General features: G+C 40.9%; 1 protein-coding gene across 1 annotated transcript in view; it reads right to left on the bottom strand.

Moving 5' to 3' along the window:
- Nucleotides 1-309: 309 nt before the first annotated feature.
- The window catches only part of SDC2 (syndecan 2), a 62,613-nt gene continuing 44,426 nt past the window's right edge, over nucleotides 310-18,496 (bottom strand). Inside the window, exons 2-5 of the mRNA XM_075494991.1 lie at nucleotides 11,961-12,072; nucleotides 4,754-4,881; nucleotides 3,820-3,955; nucleotides 310-2,557 (exon numbers count right to left, since the gene is read on the bottom strand). Coding sequence (XP_075351106.1) covers nucleotides 2,394-2,557; nucleotides 3,820-3,955; nucleotides 4,754-4,881; nucleotides 11,961-12,072 — 540 coding nt within the window. The 3' untranslated portion in view covers nucleotides 310-2,393. The remainder of the gene's footprint in view (nucleotides 2,558-3,819; nucleotides 3,956-4,753; nucleotides 4,882-11,960; nucleotides 12,073-18,496) is intronic.

The raw sequence follows: 18,496 nt of genomic DNA, 5'->3' as shown, positions 1-18,496 counted from the left end.
TCTGCTTGTAAGCAGATGCAGGAGGAACCCGACAAGCGTAATATTTGGTAGCCTGCATAATTACAACAGAAGTCTACCTTGGATAAAGTGTCCTGTGCATTAGGTATACAGGCAGAGTCTAACAATATAAATAAAAAGAAAACAGCTTCTTAATATCAATTCACTTATGAAGAAGGAGGAGACAATTTATCTGGTGTTTAATATTTATAGCTATACTTACAGTGATACTCATTGCACCCTTAAAGAAAATTCAGATCTACTACCTTAAGCAAAGTGGGCTTCAAAAAACTGGATGTCAGACTATACAAATAAAGTATTAGTTTAGGCATGGTAGACTTTATTTTGGCACTTTAACAAATGCTTTATTTTACAGCAGTGGCACAGCATTTGCCAGAAATTCTCTTTTCTTGGCACAGTTATTTCAAGCAGTTATTTTACTAATTGAATTTCACTAAATATTGCACAATAAGATATACCTGTTAAATTCTTACCCTGTTTTTACTTGTTGAACTTGTATGGCTTTGAAAAACTTGCCAGTAAGTATAAGTAATTTAAAAAGCAATATATTAAATATTTTAGCACAGGATAGCGTTCGTTTGTTCCTAAATGACCACTGAACTTGGGACAGCAACAAATACAAGTTACGCAACTCTTATCTGAAGAGCTACCAGATCTTATTTACAATACATTGCCATTTCTGAGAAGCAGTTCAGCTTGACGTCCTGAACACCTGTATTTTGGAAATCTCAAAAATAAAAATTGAGGAGGTTAACAGAGCAGAAGACGAAGCCATTTGTCTGTTACAAAGCATAATATAAGGAGGCAGACTATCGTCTTCTCCACGTGCCCCTCTATCCGACACCTATCTGTGGTCTAAGCAACAGAGCCTTTTCTCTTCTACTTGGAATATTTCTTTCTTCTCTTACGAAGATATTCCACTTGTCTCAACTCTTCTGCTGGAGTCCGAGCAGAATAAACCAAAATTCTCCAAAAGGCCAGGGAAAAAACAAACCAGAACAACAAATCGAAAACCGATATACACAATAAATGAAACCAGGTACTCCTTTGAATTTTACAGTACGGAAAACAACATTTGCAGGAAGAACAGGTCTGTGTCAATACTGCCATTAAATATAATGCAAAGGTTGAATGACTCATAACTCATACACCAGATGCAAGACTTCAACATTCCCACTTTTCTCAGCAATAAATGTGGTCCGAGGATCAGCCTGATCAACAGCCTTTTTTTTTTGGTCTGGATTTTTAAGATCTACTAGATGTACTCTGACATTAAAACATAAGCAAGTAGACATAAAATGAAAAGCATATAAAAGTATATCACAATGGAATTCTCAGTATTAGGCCACATGATTTATTCAGTAGTGTTTATGTTCCCAAATTACAATTATGTCTATCCATGTAAGACTACAAAAGTTACCATTAGAATTGTCTGTGCTTATAAAATACCAACATTTTCTTTTACTGTTATATACTCATTAACACCAGTCTGCGACAAGTTACATATAATCATAGGCACTTCAAAGGCTTTAAAAGACGTTTACAACTTAAATGCATTTTTAAAGAACAAAAATTTAAACCCCTACTTGTACCTTCAAATTGCAAATAATTAACAAATACAGTGGCCATAGAAATCTGCAGCAACTTCTCAAAATACTGTTAGAGTCTTTGGGTTTGCTTAGGTTTGTCAGTAGCTTACTCCAAATCTTCCTTACAGGAGATTTGTTTAGTAAGAATACGACTATACAGTTTGTAGTAATAATCCAATTTTACACATTAATTTGCTGTTACAAATCTCACTGAAGCTACAGGTACGCTGAGAAACAATGCAAAGTGTAAAATTGATATTCTGACACTTAAATTTATACAAAGTGGAGGTTAAAGTTTACATAGCTGAAAAATTACATTTACACTAAAAGTTACTGTTATCTGAATTATCTGAAGACAAATTGCACCATGACAACTACAAAAAGGCATTTTTTGGAAACAGATAAATTAATGAAATAAAAACGAACTTGTAAGATCAATCTGAGACATGCCGACAAAAATTAAACAACTTTCATTGAACCATAGGATAAAACAATCATTTTCATTATTTTATATTTATGCATAAAGTTTTAAAAATGATTCAGTGAACATCAATGGTTTTATAAAATAATGCTTTGCCACTGTTATTCACAGAACACTGCAAATGTTAAGTTTTAATTTTACATTTTTAAAGGAATACATGAAAAGTTTTAAATACAATGGGATTTTATCATAAAGGTGCCATAATGGCTCTTTAATGAAAAAAAAAAAAATCTTCATTATTCTATGCAAAAGCTTTATTTAAAAAAGTTCAGTGATCTCATAAATAGAGACACTAAATAGGAATTTTATGCATAAAACTCCTTAGTAGGTGCCTTTTGATAGGCAGCACAGGATGGTTTACGTTCACCAAGGTCGTAACTGCCTTCATCCTTCTTTCTCATGCGATATACCAGCAGCAGGATAAGGAAGATTGCGAAAAGAAAACCGATAACTCCGCCAGCAATAACAGCTGTAATCAAAGAAACAGAGATTCACGATATGCCGGAAAAACAAGTTTAGCACCACGTTTCTTTTTCACCTCACACAATGAGTTTGCCATTACTTTCAAATTACAGAAAAGGGCTCCTGTTACGCAACTGTCTTAGATTATTAGTATCCTGAAATATACTCTCAGAAAGCCTGTTTGTGTTTATGAAGGCAATAATTTAAAAGGACATTCCACCTACAAGTGAGTGATCCAACAATGCACAGCTCTAAAAAAAGTTATTAAAAATTTTCCAAAACCTCAGTTAAGAAAGCCACCCATCCTGCCAGAGCATAAAGTTGTCTTCATTTATAACAACAACATTTAAGTTTCTTTCAGACTCATTTTTCAACAGTTAACATTTTCAGCCTTAAAAGAACTATTTTGTTACAGTAGCTAAGAAATGGGTTTTCCCTTTTCTCCATCAGTTTTCACTCTGACTCTAGACTGAAATGAATTTCCTGCTGATGAGTAATAGGAGAGAACATTTCATGGAGCTGTAGGAACAGAGGCATTACATTCATCATGCACTTGGGAGTGTGTAGAAAGTATCAACTCCAACTAGACTTCAAGAGCAAACCCGCGTGCTTCCACTAATGTGGATATTAAAGGCTATTTCACATTTCGGTGCTCAGAGGAAGATGCGGTCCAAAACTGTGTGACCCTCATGGCTCCCAACACCCCCTCCCTGGACATGGGGGAAAAGTACACCTGTAAACACTGTTCTTATGCCAAAAAAACCTCACAGGTAGGAAAGCCACATGAAAACACTGTGCCTCCCTGGGTCATGCATGGAAACAGACCCTCTGTATCCTAAGGACAGCGCTCATCCATCCCTCTCCATCCACCCATCCACCCACCCCTGCTGTGAGCTCCTCCCAGGCAGCGTCCATCTGCACCAGATGGACCAGGCAGCGATGTGCTCTCGGGAGTGTGGGTGAGAAATATATTTCTGCACCGCAAGCATCAGTCCAAATTGCAACTCCCTTTCCGAGCTGTGGAAGCTCCAGATATTCATCAGGCAGCATTCAACTTGCGGGCGTCAAATCAATTAGCAAGACTTCACTATTAAATAACTCCAGAAGATGCCAGTCTCTTTCTCATCAGATCAACCACTGTCTACCCCATGAATGTGTTTAAGAATCTATCAAGAAAACACAAACGTTGAGTTTGCATTATTTGATATGGATCCCCTCTGTTTTCAGTGGTATTTCTGGCGAGATGGACCTTGGCAAACGATGCCTCACCTGCCAGAACTTCTGTTCTCTGGAAGAGGTTTTCTGAATGCTTCTCAGTGAACACGTCTGTGTCATCCCCTGGCTCATCACTCTTTTTCTTGGCATCTGTCTCGGGCCTTTCCTCTTTATCGATTTCTTCAGGTGACTATGGCACAAAAAGGAAAACAGAGCATCGCTTACAGACAGGGCGCGCTGCAAGTTGGCACAGTCACTACCCACCACAGGCAGCCACGAAGCTGTGGCTCTGCACGCGTACTCCACAATACCCACAAACACAACACATGGGAAGCTTTTTGACCGCAGAAAGCTGTGCTAGACATTGTAACTGGATCTATTTGTCGTCACAATGTCGGAATGAAAAACACTATCCACAAGTTTAAAACCCCCAGAAGTATATTTAGCAAACAGCTGTTAAATATTGCCTGTGTTTATCAGAATAACAGCCTCTGAATGAAATAACAATTCTGAAATTAACACATCAGGTATGTTATATTCAGAACACCTTTGAGGGTAACTTAGACAATATTACCTATGGTGGTAGAAGGAAATACTGAAATAGCAAATGGAACCTGGCAAGTGTTCAAACTACAGCCAAACCACACAACATTCTCCTTTGAGAAGGGAAGTTTCATGTAGAATTTTTGAATAACTCTTTAAGAGATGTAAAAAAGGTAGAGCTCAGACTCAAAGGTATCATGAGAAACTGCTTGTGTATCGTGAGATACTCTTTTTTGCATCTCTCTTTTCTTTCACGTGAAATCCAGATGTCCCTATGTAGACTTTCTAACAGGAAAGAAACTGAGCAGCTCTGTATTCATGTAACAGGCTGCAGTAGCATTAAGCTTGTGGAGGCTTTTTAATCCATGTAAATCAAAGTTAACATCAAGCCACCAATGGGGTACAGCAGAACCATTGTAAATGGTGTTGCTCTCCAGCCACGCACCTTTGTTTGTGCAGGCACCTTGGTCTGCATTTTCACCGTGGTGGTCTCAGATGCATCACTAGTTGTCGGTAACTTTGGAAGTGTTCTGGATGTTGTTATCACTGCACTATCCTCATCTTCTTCAGCACCTGGAGACAAAAAAGGTGACATTTCATTGACCTGTGAAATTCTTCCAGACCAACTACACTTTTTATTATGACACCAAGGTAGGGGTGCGTGCACAGCCCACCCTAGGCAAATGGCCTTGATGACAATGCCTGCTAAGTTAAAAGATGTGAGTGCAAACAGAGTGCCCCAAACTGCCAGGGGATATTTGCCCCAAGTGATCCCATGAAAGAGGAAGGGGGGCCATCAGCCGGATTTAGCAGTAACCAGGAAATTACCACGGTATTTTTGAAACAGAAGGAACCAGCCTGAAAAGAAGTATGAAAAAAACATGAATACTTGTAACGGGGAGAGACCCTGGAGTGGAAGCAGCAGCCATCAGGGCTGCTGTGACCCTGTCTGATGTGGCCTGTGGCACCGGGGGCTCTGCCGGGGCTTGGCAGCACCACCCCCCACCCTGTGTGTGCCCCCAGAAGCCACCTCCAGCTCTCCACGGGGACACCCCCAGGACCTGCACCCCGGGGGCACAGGGTCACCTCCTGGGGGTGGCAGGAGGGGCTGGGGGCACTCGCATCTCCCACAGCAGGGGTGTGCAGGCAGGGGGTCCTGCACACCCAGACAAGGGGGGCTTGCACACCCCATGGCCTGTGAGGGGAATGTCTGTGTGTGCACACAAGTCTGTGTGTGCGTGTGGCACATGTTGGGATCAGTTACAGAACAGCAGTTGGAAATTTGTCATTGCATATTACCATTTTGTAAGTGGCTGGTATTGTGGTTATCCGTTGTATTGCTGATATTGAGCCCAAAACTATAGTTCAATGATTGCCAGTTAATTACATATGATGAATAACTCAAAAAACTTCTTTGATCGTGACTTGACTTAAACTATATGAACTGAACAGTTTTTCCCTGTAACACATTGCTTCAACAACAAAATCTCTCCTGTACAGCACACCTGTTAAACCCTTAAACCTAAAAAACCAAGCAGTTTCTATGTACAGGAAGACTGCTATTACTTTATGTTCCAGTCACTAGGAATGCACATGTTTTTAAACTCCACATAATTCAGAAGCCCTTTTCTTTTGAAATAAAGAGTAAGAGGACAGAAAACTCCCTAAAGATGACCTTAAATTTAATTTCCTCCACATTCAAAGCCCTGCTGGAGTATGAAGGCTCCTTTAGAATAAGATAATGGACACGTCTAATAAATATCCTTTAGTGATACTGGAAGGAAGAAGACACAGACAAGAGACTAAATTATTGCAAGACCTGAAAGAGGAAAAGAATCAACCTCTTCTTTGACCACTCCTTAAGAATCTCAATGTGTTCTGCTCACTACAGACATCGGTTACCCAAGTAACTATTGGGTAATAAATCCAGCAAATATGCGTTAGAGTAATTCCTAGCAAAAAAAAAAAAAATTCTTTTACAACAGAATAGTATGACTTGCTCACTCCAAACTGACTTTTTATGTTATTTTTGTAGAGAAAGAAAACAGGCTGAAAATCCAAGCACAATAGCAAAGTTTTGAACTCACGGTCAAGACTTACATACATTTGGCATTGGAAGGAAGGGCGTTAACAAGACAATAACTAAAACAACTTCTGTACTGTAGAAAAGAAAATTTGGAATCATTAAAAAAAGTACTACATTAAAGCTACTGGCACAGACTAATACTGGAAAAACCTTCAGAGATACCAAAATTACAGTGCAACCTCCAGAATAAAGACCTCACAACAAGAATCAGGTATTTTCCTGAAATGCTACTCAAAGATCAAAAAACCAACATCCTGCTTCAAAACAGAGGTGAGGAAAGGCATCCAACAGGAAAATTTTTCTGGCTTTGCTTCAAGAGTTTTCTTTTAGAAATAAGGGCCCAATGGATAGCTCAGCCTGATTTACCTTCCAAAGTTCCTCTATATTACACAAGGCTTTCACAGTCAAGGAAATTAAAATTGATGATCAGATTAGAGATCTGATAAAAACACACTTTGAGAGTACAGAAGTTTATTTTCTCTTTTTTATGAAATGATAAGTCGCATTTAATCACAACTGCTCCTCCAAATCCTTAAATGCCACCTTCGTTTCAGGCAATAGTTGCGTCTGCCAGATAAAATGGTGAGAGTTACAGGTCTGAACCTTTCTGGCTATAGAGGAAGCAGATCTCTGGTCTCTCAACAAATAGGTGACTAATCTAACTCCTGGACTAGTTGCTAGATTTGCACCAAAGGTACCCAACTCCTCTTCCATATGGCCTCAGGGGAGTCCTGATGATCCCCAAAACACCTGTCATTTATGCCTGACTCAGGTACCAGCTCAGACACATCCCCATGGTTCCTGCTTTCTAATTAGCTTTATCTAGACAGGTCTCTGCTTGGTATGGAGTAGGTCTAAACAAGGGGAAGGCATTTCCCTTGCTAAACAGACAGTAGTATTCTCAGAATTACCCATAAATAGGACTGAGGGATCAAAAACCCCTCTTTAATACTCTTCAGAACATAGCCATAGCATTTTACATAGTATCATGTTCCCTAAAAGGTTAAAAAAAAAAAAAAAAAAGAGAGAGAACCACCCCCCTTCCTGAATCCAAATAGGATTGGAAAGAAAAAACCTACAGAGTGGCATGAGCATAACTTCCAACTAGGTTGTTAAGAGGAATACTGTGAAATGGTTGGCATATAAGAGCTTCCTTCTTCCTCTTGAAAAGATCACTGTCACTTTAGAAGGTTTCTGGATTTGGCCAGCTTGGGTGATGGTGCTGGGTATTAACTGCCTTGAGTATCTCTACAAATAGATACTGCCCTCTTAGTGAGGGCACCACAAAAACCCTGCAGTAATTAAACCCATGGCCATCTCTGTGGCAAAGAGTTGAGGGCTCTCAACCATCACACACCATCTTTTATCCACTGCAACTTCTCCAGGATGCCCAACTGCTATCTTCATAGTGGTCAAAATAGCTCTAAATTGTGCTGCAGTATTGGAAATATCTAACATAGCCCTCAGTGACGTGTCTATTAGCTGCCCCTTGGGTGACGGGAACGCAAATGCTCTTTCACACTCTTGGTGCTTGAGGAAACTTGTCAGGAAATCAAGACTGCGCCAGCTTAAATTATTGTATACTACAAAAAGCCCACGGTAGTTAGCACTCTTACTTGCAAAGCAGCCAGTGATTAACTCTTCCTACCAAACAATTCCAATCATTTCACTCTATCTTTTGGCATCATGTTTGTTTGCTGTTGCACATCACACTCTGGGAGTACTACCACCACAAGCAAACTTGTCATAAGGTGGGCACACACATACCCACCATTTCTTTCACACCTTCCATCTCTATCATCAATGTGACACATACCAGAATGACACATTTTTAGCTGGCTTATCTCACCCCCATTCACATGAAAAGTCCCCAATGCAACCCTTAATCAACATAGTGTTAGGCAACCAGAGATGACACTGTAAACATAATACTAGTGCCCTATCAGGGAACTGCAGCTGAAATAAATGGAGACAGTGCAAGGATGTCATGTCTCTGATAATTCTCACCTGATGAGGGAAAAAAAACTCCAACAAAACTTGAAGAATAAAAGGAAGAGTCCTAACGATACTGAAGTATAAGATTCTGTCCAGCACAACAAAAACACACTTTCAAACAGTATCACAGTAGGTTTTTATGTTAAAGAACCTGGAGAGCCAGGCAGTCAATGTCATGAAGCATGCCTGGGGCTGGTGTAGCAGGTGGACAGAAGCAGCTCTGGCTCCGAGCCAATCTGAAAGGCGCTTATGAGTGGGACTTTAGGAAATGGAAAATGAATACTTGCTGTGTTGCCTGCACCACGAGAGGGGAAGCACACCAGGAGAGGGTGTGTCGCCCCTCCTGGAGTGCCTGCTGGGCACACTGCCACCCCGCCGGGGCCAGGAGCAGCCAGCGCCGGCCATGGCCCCCGTGCCAGCTCCTGTTCAGCACCTGGGAGAGCGCCCGTGCCTCCACCCCCAGAACCCTGGCCCCCGGCCCAGCCACCACCCGTCACCCAGCCCCACGCCACACTGCCACTGGACTCCTACACTGCCTCCCTGCCTCGGAGCGTAACTTTGGCTTCCCCTTAGGTCAAGAGCCAAAGCAGATCTGCTCTGGTGTTTCTTGGAGAAGCTCCAACCCCACCACCATAACTTTCCTTCAAGAACAGTTCCCAGTCACAATGTCAGTCTAGACCTAGTTCATCTTGAGCTAACCTTCTCAACTCGAGCTGGTATTGACTGAGAAATATTAAGTTGGGGAAGAGAAGAAGGGGAAGGAAAAATTTGCATGAGATTCTGATCTATATATTGTGAAACGTGTCTACCATGAGTTAACTTAAGAGAAGACACAAGAACCAGACAGATAGTTTTCCAAAGAACTTGTAGATAAATCTGACAGAGATGGTACCTTTCCTTAACATAAGGGTAGTCATGCTGCTTAGCAGCTACTTCCAGGTACCTGCAAAACCAAGGCTCAGTTAAGATCTTTTATGCCAGAGGAAAAAGTAACAGTAGTTATAAAAGCATTTCAAGTTGTATATAGGCAGGAAAACTATTTTTACTCTTTTATTATTATGCTATATACAAACACCAACACTAAAAAGAGTGATGACAGACTGAGGCAGCTCCTCAGATGGAGACGGCAAGAAGGCAACAATGGACTAATGAAAGCACTGTGGACTTTCTGCTGTTGATACAGGACAATCAGGAAGCAGGCATGGCTCCTTCAGAAACTGCTGACCAATGGATTTGGACTGAACACTCGGGCAAACGCACAACAGTAGCTGAACGTACATGGAGACTAAAGAGGCTATGAAAGGAAAGAAAAGAAAAAAAGCAGAACACTATCACCTTTTTTTCTCCTTACAAAAAGCCCTCAGCCAATTTCTAGTTTGAAATGTGTCATGCTTACAGTGACATTTGTCCATGTTCATGCTGCTTGCAGACCTGCAAGGGCATTAACAGTGGTGCTGACAATTCCTGTTTATCTCCATAGGCCTGGTGGCAGCTAACAATTTTCATACCAAGGAAAGGAGTCAGCATGTTGTCATCTTGGATCTGTTTGCTTGGAGTGGAATTACATAGCAAGAAAACTACTCTTGAGTGGGAAGGCTCTTCCTGCTAAGAACACTACCTCACTGAGTATCAAGTAGAGAGACACATTCGACATAATATGAGGAAAATTGATCATTGGTACATCTGCAGGACACTTTCTACTTCATAAAACGGAGATAGCAGTAAGTATAGGATGAGTAGGGTGGAGGGGATGCTAATTTGCTTCCCCCTTGAGATTTTTTCTTAAGTGAATAAAACTAGGGCCACAGGTTGTGCAGAAGATTATTTGAACTTAGAGTTCTTCCTTTGTTCAAAAGTATTAGATTTTGGTACTGTCACATGAGCTCTCTGGAGGGGCATCCAGCTAGTCTCAGTCTATAATGACACTTTTCCTGTTTTCTTGTAGGAAAGAAACAGAGATTGCCAGAGGTAGCAAGAGTGCATATTATACATCTTCCACCCATGGCTCAAGGCTGAGCACAGGAAAAGAGAGAAGAGAAAGCCAAGGTGTTACTGTTGGTGAAGTCTAGAGGTAGTTTCTGTCCTTCTGGCTTTTACCACTGAGATGGGTTAATAAAATCTGAAGCCAGTTCTTGTATAGCCCTTCCCACTTCAAAAGTAGGGCTGCATTTTGAATCATCCATATTAGAAACAGCCACACTCCACAGAGGGATGAAAAAAACCCCAAAACAGACCATTCTCCATACCACTATTTATTGTCAACCTGTCTTCTTTCCTGAAGCTTGCAAAGTCACCAGCATCTGAAGACATAACAGAATGGGATGCTGACTGAAAGGTCAATTTTCCTGGAGATCAGAATTTTCCTTAGACAGTCCTGGGAACTGGATGAAATCACTGACTTGTTAATTTAATATTTTTTTTTCAAATGATATGTTAAATTTCCCCTCAAAGAAGTCTACAGCAAGGAGGTCCAATTAAGCCTCTGATCACACTGGAAAGTCAAATTGCCCCTGTGGAGGACTCCCAAAATGCAGGGTATCACCCAGGTGCCAAAGACAATGGGCCTGCATTTGCCTGGCAGCACAATCAGACCTCTGCAGACTTCATTTTAACGTATCTTTGAATCACCAAAAGAAAGAAGAAAACAAAAATCCATCTGAAAAATCTCAGCTGTGGCTTACGAGGTAACAAAGACAAGGTGCTACAAGAGCGGCTGATCCTTTAAAAATCCACAAGTATGTATAAACATCAAAAGACAGATTACAAAAAGTGCAATAACAAACAAGTAAGTAACACACTTGGAAAATAAAAGGGATTTCCACAACAGCTCAGCAAATACTCACAACAATAAGGAAATTTCTCTTCCAGAACTACTATAAAAGCCTGCGCTTAACTTTTTATGGCTGGAGCCTCCCAGCTAGTCTAGAAGATACTCCACAAAGAGGCTTTCTAAGAGAAACGATTAATGAGGTTTGACTGACAGTTTTTTTAAAAATTATGAGCTAGCTACATGCCTCTAATGAGTGTTTAAGTCTGAGAACTCAGTATGTTATGTTTAAAAATTTCTTTATTCACTATATGGATGTAATTACCTCAGAGAAAACTGTCATGTTTTTGGCAGTATCTAGACTTCTAAATTTAAAAGAACAACAACAAAAAAGGAATGGACACCATGTTTACGTGAACCTGAATGCATATAAGAGAAAACAAGATTGCTGCTGCTATGTTTTCTTACAGACTGCTAAATTAGCATTATGCCATGGGAGAACTAAGCCTTCTCTAATCCTTATTTCTAAACTCCAGAGAGATCTACACAGAAACCAGAGGGAAAGCAGAGAGAAAATAACGCAGTGAAATGATGCAACCAAGGAGTAAGAGAAAAGACCAGAAGGTTAATATTTAAAACCCAGCCCTCAGGGGTGCTCAGTGCTCTGTAAATAGAGCACCAAGCACTCATGATACTCACTGAAAGTATCATCTCCAGCTTATAAAGGAAAACTGCACAGCTTTTCCTCAAATAATTGTATTACTTCTTACACTTTTAAAATCAAATTGTGACATGTTGTCTCACCTGAACCTGACCCAGAAGAATAATCATCATCATCAATTGGATAGACGCCTGATGCTTCTTCAACAGAGCTGTTGTCAAGGTATAAATCTTTATCAGAGGTCAAATCTGCTCTCTGGAAAACAGATAAGAGGGAATGGTTAAAAAGATAACAGTTCTCTAGCGTAACAGTCTCTTAATCTTCGCTCCTATTTCTGAAGTTGATGATGGCACACTGAACAGCTTATACTTTCAGTTTATGCAATGCATTCATCTAAGATGTTAAAGAAATTTGTAAAATTATAGCATACAAAAAAAAATCCAAGGCTGCACAATGAAAACTAAGAAACCACCCAATCTTTAGGAAGCAAGCCCCCTTCAAATCACACTTCATCTCATTAAATGCATGAATGAATAAATAGGATTTGCAATATACTCTGCAGAGCTTCTGTAACAAGAAAGAAGCAAATCCCAGGATTGAAGCCCTCTGTCAAGATCTCAAATATAGAAATCTATAGGCTGTCATGTGAAGTCTGTCATTTGATCTCAAATGGGAAGCAACAAGAGCACGAATCAAAAACCATCTCGGAGGTATATCAAGCCAAACCTCACGAAACTCTTTACAAGTTAGAACAAACAGCTGAGACTACAGAATACAAATGTTTCCAAGACAGTGCTGTTGATTAAGGATTATGACATTTCCAGCCAGATCGGACAGCACGTCTCGAAAATTCTGGTCAGGCAAGATGCTCCAATTCCTAAATGAACACATCTCTCTTAAAATTTAGCTGTAGCTTCAACAGTCTAAAAAGCTGGCATCTTGGGACTTTCAGCGCATTTTTATGCCTGCAAGTATTTCCCCGCTAAAAAGAGATTCTGCTAAAATAAGCTGGTAATAGAACAAGGTATCAGTCATCCTTTTAGATTGACAATTCCAGCTTTGAAAGACTAGAAATTGTCTTCCTCCACAGCAGCTTGCGCTTTCTCAACAGAGCATAAACTTCCTTATGGGAGCCATGTATCTGTGATGACTGAGAAGGTACCTGCCGCTTTTCCTACTACTACTTTTACCAGCCTTTTTGCCATGACTTGTTGAAAGAAGTATGACAGTTGCAAATGGAGTTTTAAGTCAAAAAACCAAATACCAAAATGCTACACCAAAATGCATCTGTTCTGTATCTCATATAAGCGCCCAAACCTGCTGCTCTGAGTCCCAAGGGTTTCCACCTTACTTTTTACTGCGTGGCATTGATCGCCTGTTTTATTCTACCCAACATTCACTGTAGCTTTCCTAAAGGGGTACCAAACTGTGAAAGGGGTAACTCCTGTATGCAAAGACCCACCTCTGACCTTCTGATGTAAATTTTTTCCCAGAGGTCTAAAAAATATTGTTGAAGACATTTGTAACTTTTTTTTTTTAAGGAGGTTTTTGGCAACAGATTCCTGTTCTATGCTTCTTCACAGCAGAAAACTGCTCTTCAATTTGATCCACAATAAAAAATGATTCTTCATGGAAAGCAGAAAGGCCATCCTGAGTATTATTAGAGTATTTCAGAGTAAAAGACCTTTGCACTGGGGGTACCTAACACTTCTCTGAACAGCTCTGAACTAAAACAGTGTTACCCTGTTTTTCTTCTACAGAGGAAAAGAAAAACAACATGATACTTGGTCAACGTCTACACTTGCTGTGGCAGCTTTTACCTGTGGGATATGTCGGGGAGAAAAAGCCCTGTTTTTAAGATAGGTTTACGAAAGGCCGGCTCTCATCTGCTGCTGCTAGTTCACATGGTCTGCCTGGAACTGGCTGCAGTCCAAAGTAGAAATTCAAGACGATGTCTGGTCACCATCAAATGACTTAATTCCTTTAAAAGATGTCTCCAAAGAAAGGCCTGAAGTACCTCGGTTAGTGTAAAGGTGGTATTGTAATTAAGACACAGCTGAGACTGTTTCCGTATAGGAAAACAACTCCCTGTCACAGGACAAATATCCTGCTGTTGATCAGGCTGCCACAATGGACCAAGCCACTTCACCCCATTTTACTTTCAGCCACAATCGTGGTACAAAACAGCCCACTCCTCAGTATCAGGCAGGAAAAAACAAAACATATTTAATGCAGGTGGCTGCCCACGAGTATAGAAAAGGCATACAATATTCAAAAGGTATCAGAGGTAGTAAATATTACCCAGCGCCATGCTGGGAAAAAAATTTGAAGACCTACCTGGAGAAATTTCCTAACAATGGGAATTGCCAATAGCATTTGGCAACAGCTGAGAAACAGCCCGAGTTTGCAAATGTTAGTGAATGAAAATTAGTCTGCATGAGAACAGAAGCATCACACATCCGTGCCCAGAATTTTTAGTGTTGGATAAAAATATGAACTTACCAATCAATTTATTCCCTAGGCTATTTCCCACTTCTGTCTATCAGAAGCAAGCTTAGCAGAACTCAAAAAACAAACAAAAACCCAAAACTACACCCCCCTCCAAAAAAACCAACCCTGCTTTTTTGCTCTTACCAGCCTCACAGGAGTCAGAGAAGACAGAAATGATCCCTGACAGTTCTCCTAAAGATTCAGTTTTTGTAAGACAGCTGAGCAGCTAACCCAATCCAGCCCAAGCTGCAAGAGCCTGGTCAGCCGGGCTCCCCACCATCATATTCACTCCTTTTCTTTCGATGAATTACAGCTTTTCAGCTGCCAAAAGCTTTCATTTCTAGCTATGCTGAGATGTTCTCAAGATTTAAACCAGCTGAAAACAGAGGGACAGAAATGGAAGAAAAGCCTGGGTAGTTTTCACCAGCAATTTGAACATCCATTGTATTTTATTCTGGGGATACAAAGGATACAATGTGAAACATTATTTAATACCTAGTATTGTGGATGGCACAACGCCATTAGAATGAGAAAGCTATTCCCCACAGTCTTATAGATCCAGTACAGTATTTACTATAAGGAGAAATATATGGTACAGTGAACCCCAAATGCATTCAGATCAGACATCAAGCTCCATCTGAGGAAGATGCTCTGCAGCTTCTCTGGCCAGAACCCCTTGCTTCAGCTCGCTTCCAGTACGAACGATTCTTCTGTAGCGGAACTTGGGCAGGACACAAGCACGCTCTCAAACCAAAGGCACAAAGAAGCATACCCTGGCTTAAAAATCCCAGGCATTTGCACAGACAAATGCACTGGGCTGTCCCCAAATAGACTCTCTTTGCACGCTGGCTAGTAGACTTGGGGTAGGGGCACCCTGTCTACACCCACAGCTTGCACCTCTTTTCCCAGTTGCTCAGAAGCACGTAGCTGCCTTAGTTCCATTGGAATGAAAAACTGCCTTAAGGTTAAGAATAAAAAGAAAAGCCCAACAGTTAACAAAAAATGCATAGCCGTTAAAAATAATTCTGTGAAGATTAAGCTCAGAAAAATGAGAGACGGTTAATGAAAATAAAAGAATACTTCATGGTGCTTAAGTGAGTATCAAGCAGTGAAGCTATGCTTTGTAATTTTATGCTATGTAAAAATAAATTTGATTTAATATTTGCTCTAGAAATGTTTTCTCGCTTGTCAGCTGGGAATCCATGGGGGCCTGTGGACTACTTCCAGGGTGTTCACAAAAGATAAGTTGGAAAAACAAGTCTGTTGTCAGTAAACTTGGACAGAGAAAGGTCTGTACTAGCACTTTAATATGCTTAGGAGGAAAAATAAAAAAAGTTTGCAAATTCTAACTCCATAAATCTATTTTTAGTTATTATGAAGGCCAAATATTTAAGGGACTATTTCCTATGGCTAACAATTGAAATGAGGGCCCTCACGTCACTTTTATGTAACAGCCTTATTTTCAGATCTATTAAAACGGCAGGAACACCAGGCAAGGATGTCTCTGTTATCAGTCCTTTAATCTGGCCCTGAAGCCACAAAAACTGCTCGTTACCTCTTGACAGAGATTGCGTTCTTGCCCATCATTGTTATCCCACTTACATTTTTATTCCAGGAACATAATGCTGCAAAATCCTGTGACCTAAATACTTCACATGCTACATGCCAATGATCACTGATTCCTGTCTGGTTATTGACTACACTGGCATAAATCTAAATCTCATGGATGTAGTGTAGATTAGCACCCATTAAGTACTAGATAAAAGATATTCCCATACCAGTTATATGTTGAATTTGAAATCTCAAAGTCTTTATTTTACTCAAGCTTACATTTTTAATGAGTTGTAATTTAATAAATTTAGATCATCCAGGATGTATTTAATAAAAAAAGCTCTCATTCTGACACTAAATGAGAGAGGAAACAAAGCAAAAAAAAACTTTTTCTGACTCATCATCTCATGAAAGGCATAAATCATTCATTAAAATCACAATGGCAAAAACTTGAAAACAATCTTCAGTCAACAGGAGGAAAGGATGGCATGCTTCATTTAAAAAAAAAAAAAGTATCAAGTGCCCTGCAATAGCCATTCCCTTTTCCAGTGCTGCTGTCACAGTCAGTCCTCCCATTACGTGGGGATGATTTAGGAGTAAGACATTAAAGACATTTATGCCGTGTGGACGAAGCCAAGAAAGCTGGTGTGAGGAGCAGTGAAGAAGTAATGTCTACCATAGCTGTCGTGGCTGAAACTCAGACGGAAGAGCGATGAGTAACTGACATATGGAAGGAAACATTTTATTACTTACAGATGCACTCAAATTTCTGTTCTCTGCCTTTTTGGGTATATGTATGGGACAGAGAATTTGAGGTTTGCAGCCGGGTTATTAATGGTACGTTGCCTCCCTTCTTCCCCAGATGGAAGTCTTTTAGAGGTAACCCATTTAGTATGCACAGAACCAGAGACTAATATTTTAAAAGTGATGTTATATCCCAAATATCTAAGCCAGAAGGCTCTGAAAATTTGCAAGCATTACAGCTGTTGATTAGGTGGAAATCTTACACATAAGAAGGAGAAAGAAAACAGATTTTCCTCTTCTATTAACAGATAGTGCTGTTCTATTAGTGCTTGTATAAAAGCATGTTCAGCTGGTGAGTCTGAATTCACTGAAGTGATGTATTCTTCATGTACACTCCATTTTTGGAAAGCTAACTACCTGAATGCATTCATCTGAAGCCCAAGGGCCACTGCAGAGACTCCCATTGAAGGCAGGAGAAAAGGTAGCTGTGTAAAGGAGAAGCTGTATTTCCCCCTAGGCTTCCTGAAAAAGGAACTATGATCTGCCACCCAACAGGAGTTAGTCCTAATGGACCTCAGCATTGCCGACCCCGAAGCCAGCAGGCGTCCTGCTATCATTGTTTGCCATTTCTTTGCCTTCCCTCATCACACCAGGAAAGCTATTTCACTGTCCCCTTAAAACCTCGTTAACCTTGTCCAGGAATGAGAGTCATGATTTTAGATAAAAAAACTCTATAAAGCACAAAACCTGAAAATCAGATTTACACCTCAAAGCACTAGGTTTTCCCAGAGAAACATGCTAAACAGAAGAGCATCCACCTTCCATTTCCCCTTGTGTTACTGGTTCCCAGAGGTAAGCATCTGCTGGCTCTGGCAGTGCTCATTGACCTCCTTCAGCCTGCACATCCTTACACTGCCCGCGTGTACCCTGCTACAAACACGTAATTTTCAAGTAGGATTTTATGTTATGAGGCATATTTACCGCTAATTGTCTTATTACAGATGCCTGCCTTTCTTTTCACTGCTATGACCTACACTGGGCACAGAAGAAAAGGGAAGGAAAGAATTAGTCCCCACTATTTCTTTTCAAGGTGGTGGTGGCCACTTTTAAGGACTCACAGGCCAAACTCTTCCCGGCAAACCCCACTTCATTGCACTGTGCCAGCTGTGGTGGGGCCTTCGGCAGAACCTGTGGTGAGAGGCACGGTGGTGGGCAGTTGTGGGATTTTTTCAGAAATAAGACGCTAATAATTAGTGACGTAATGCAAGCACAACACTCTAAGGACTCCCCATTTTCTTCCTTGGAGAAACCACGCTGCCTGCACAACAGTGATGTTAGCGGAGTGGGTACTGGCCGCAGGAAAGCTGCTCTACACCATGGTCTGGGTAACTGTGATTGCAGCAAAAATATTCTTTCCATAACGACAAGCCCCAGACTGAATTTTGCAAGTTTGAGAGCAAGGGTTTCATACAGAAGCCAACGTCTGCATTGCTCATTTCCCCTGAACCATTTTGACACAGTTACCATCTCCCAGTTTTACCTCGGAATGGCTTAAACTCTCCAAGCACTCCCCAAGGCTGCTGCCTTCCCATGCCAGTCCTCCTGCTCATCTATGTGCCCAATGTGAAAACCAGCCTCGCGATGGGAACTGCCTGGACCAAATTTGCAAAAGCCACCTCCTCCCCCACCGCTGGCTTTGGCCAATTAAATAACAAGCTTTGATTGCTGTGACTCATTCTGGAGAACTCGTTTCCAAAATCTTAGAGAACGTTTGCCTCCCTTCTTCAGGTAAGGCTGCAAGAGTAAATCGGCTTTGTGTGGGTGTCCCTACTAGTTGTAAGTGGGGTGTTTGCCCATGGGGACGGCGCCAGTGCCGGCAGCAGCGCGGCAGGCT

Source organism: Mycteria americana, chromosome 2, assembly GCF_035582795.1.
Source record: "Mycteria americana isolate JAX WOST 10 ecotype Jacksonville Zoo and Gardens chromosome 2, USCA_MyAme_1.0, whole genome shotgun sequence".
NCBI classification, from domain to species: domain Eukaryota; kingdom Metazoa; phylum Chordata; class Aves; order Ciconiiformes; family Ciconiidae; genus Mycteria; species Mycteria americana.
Note: the sequence above shows the minus strand (reverse complement) of the source record. Positions and strands in the feature narration are given on the sequence as shown.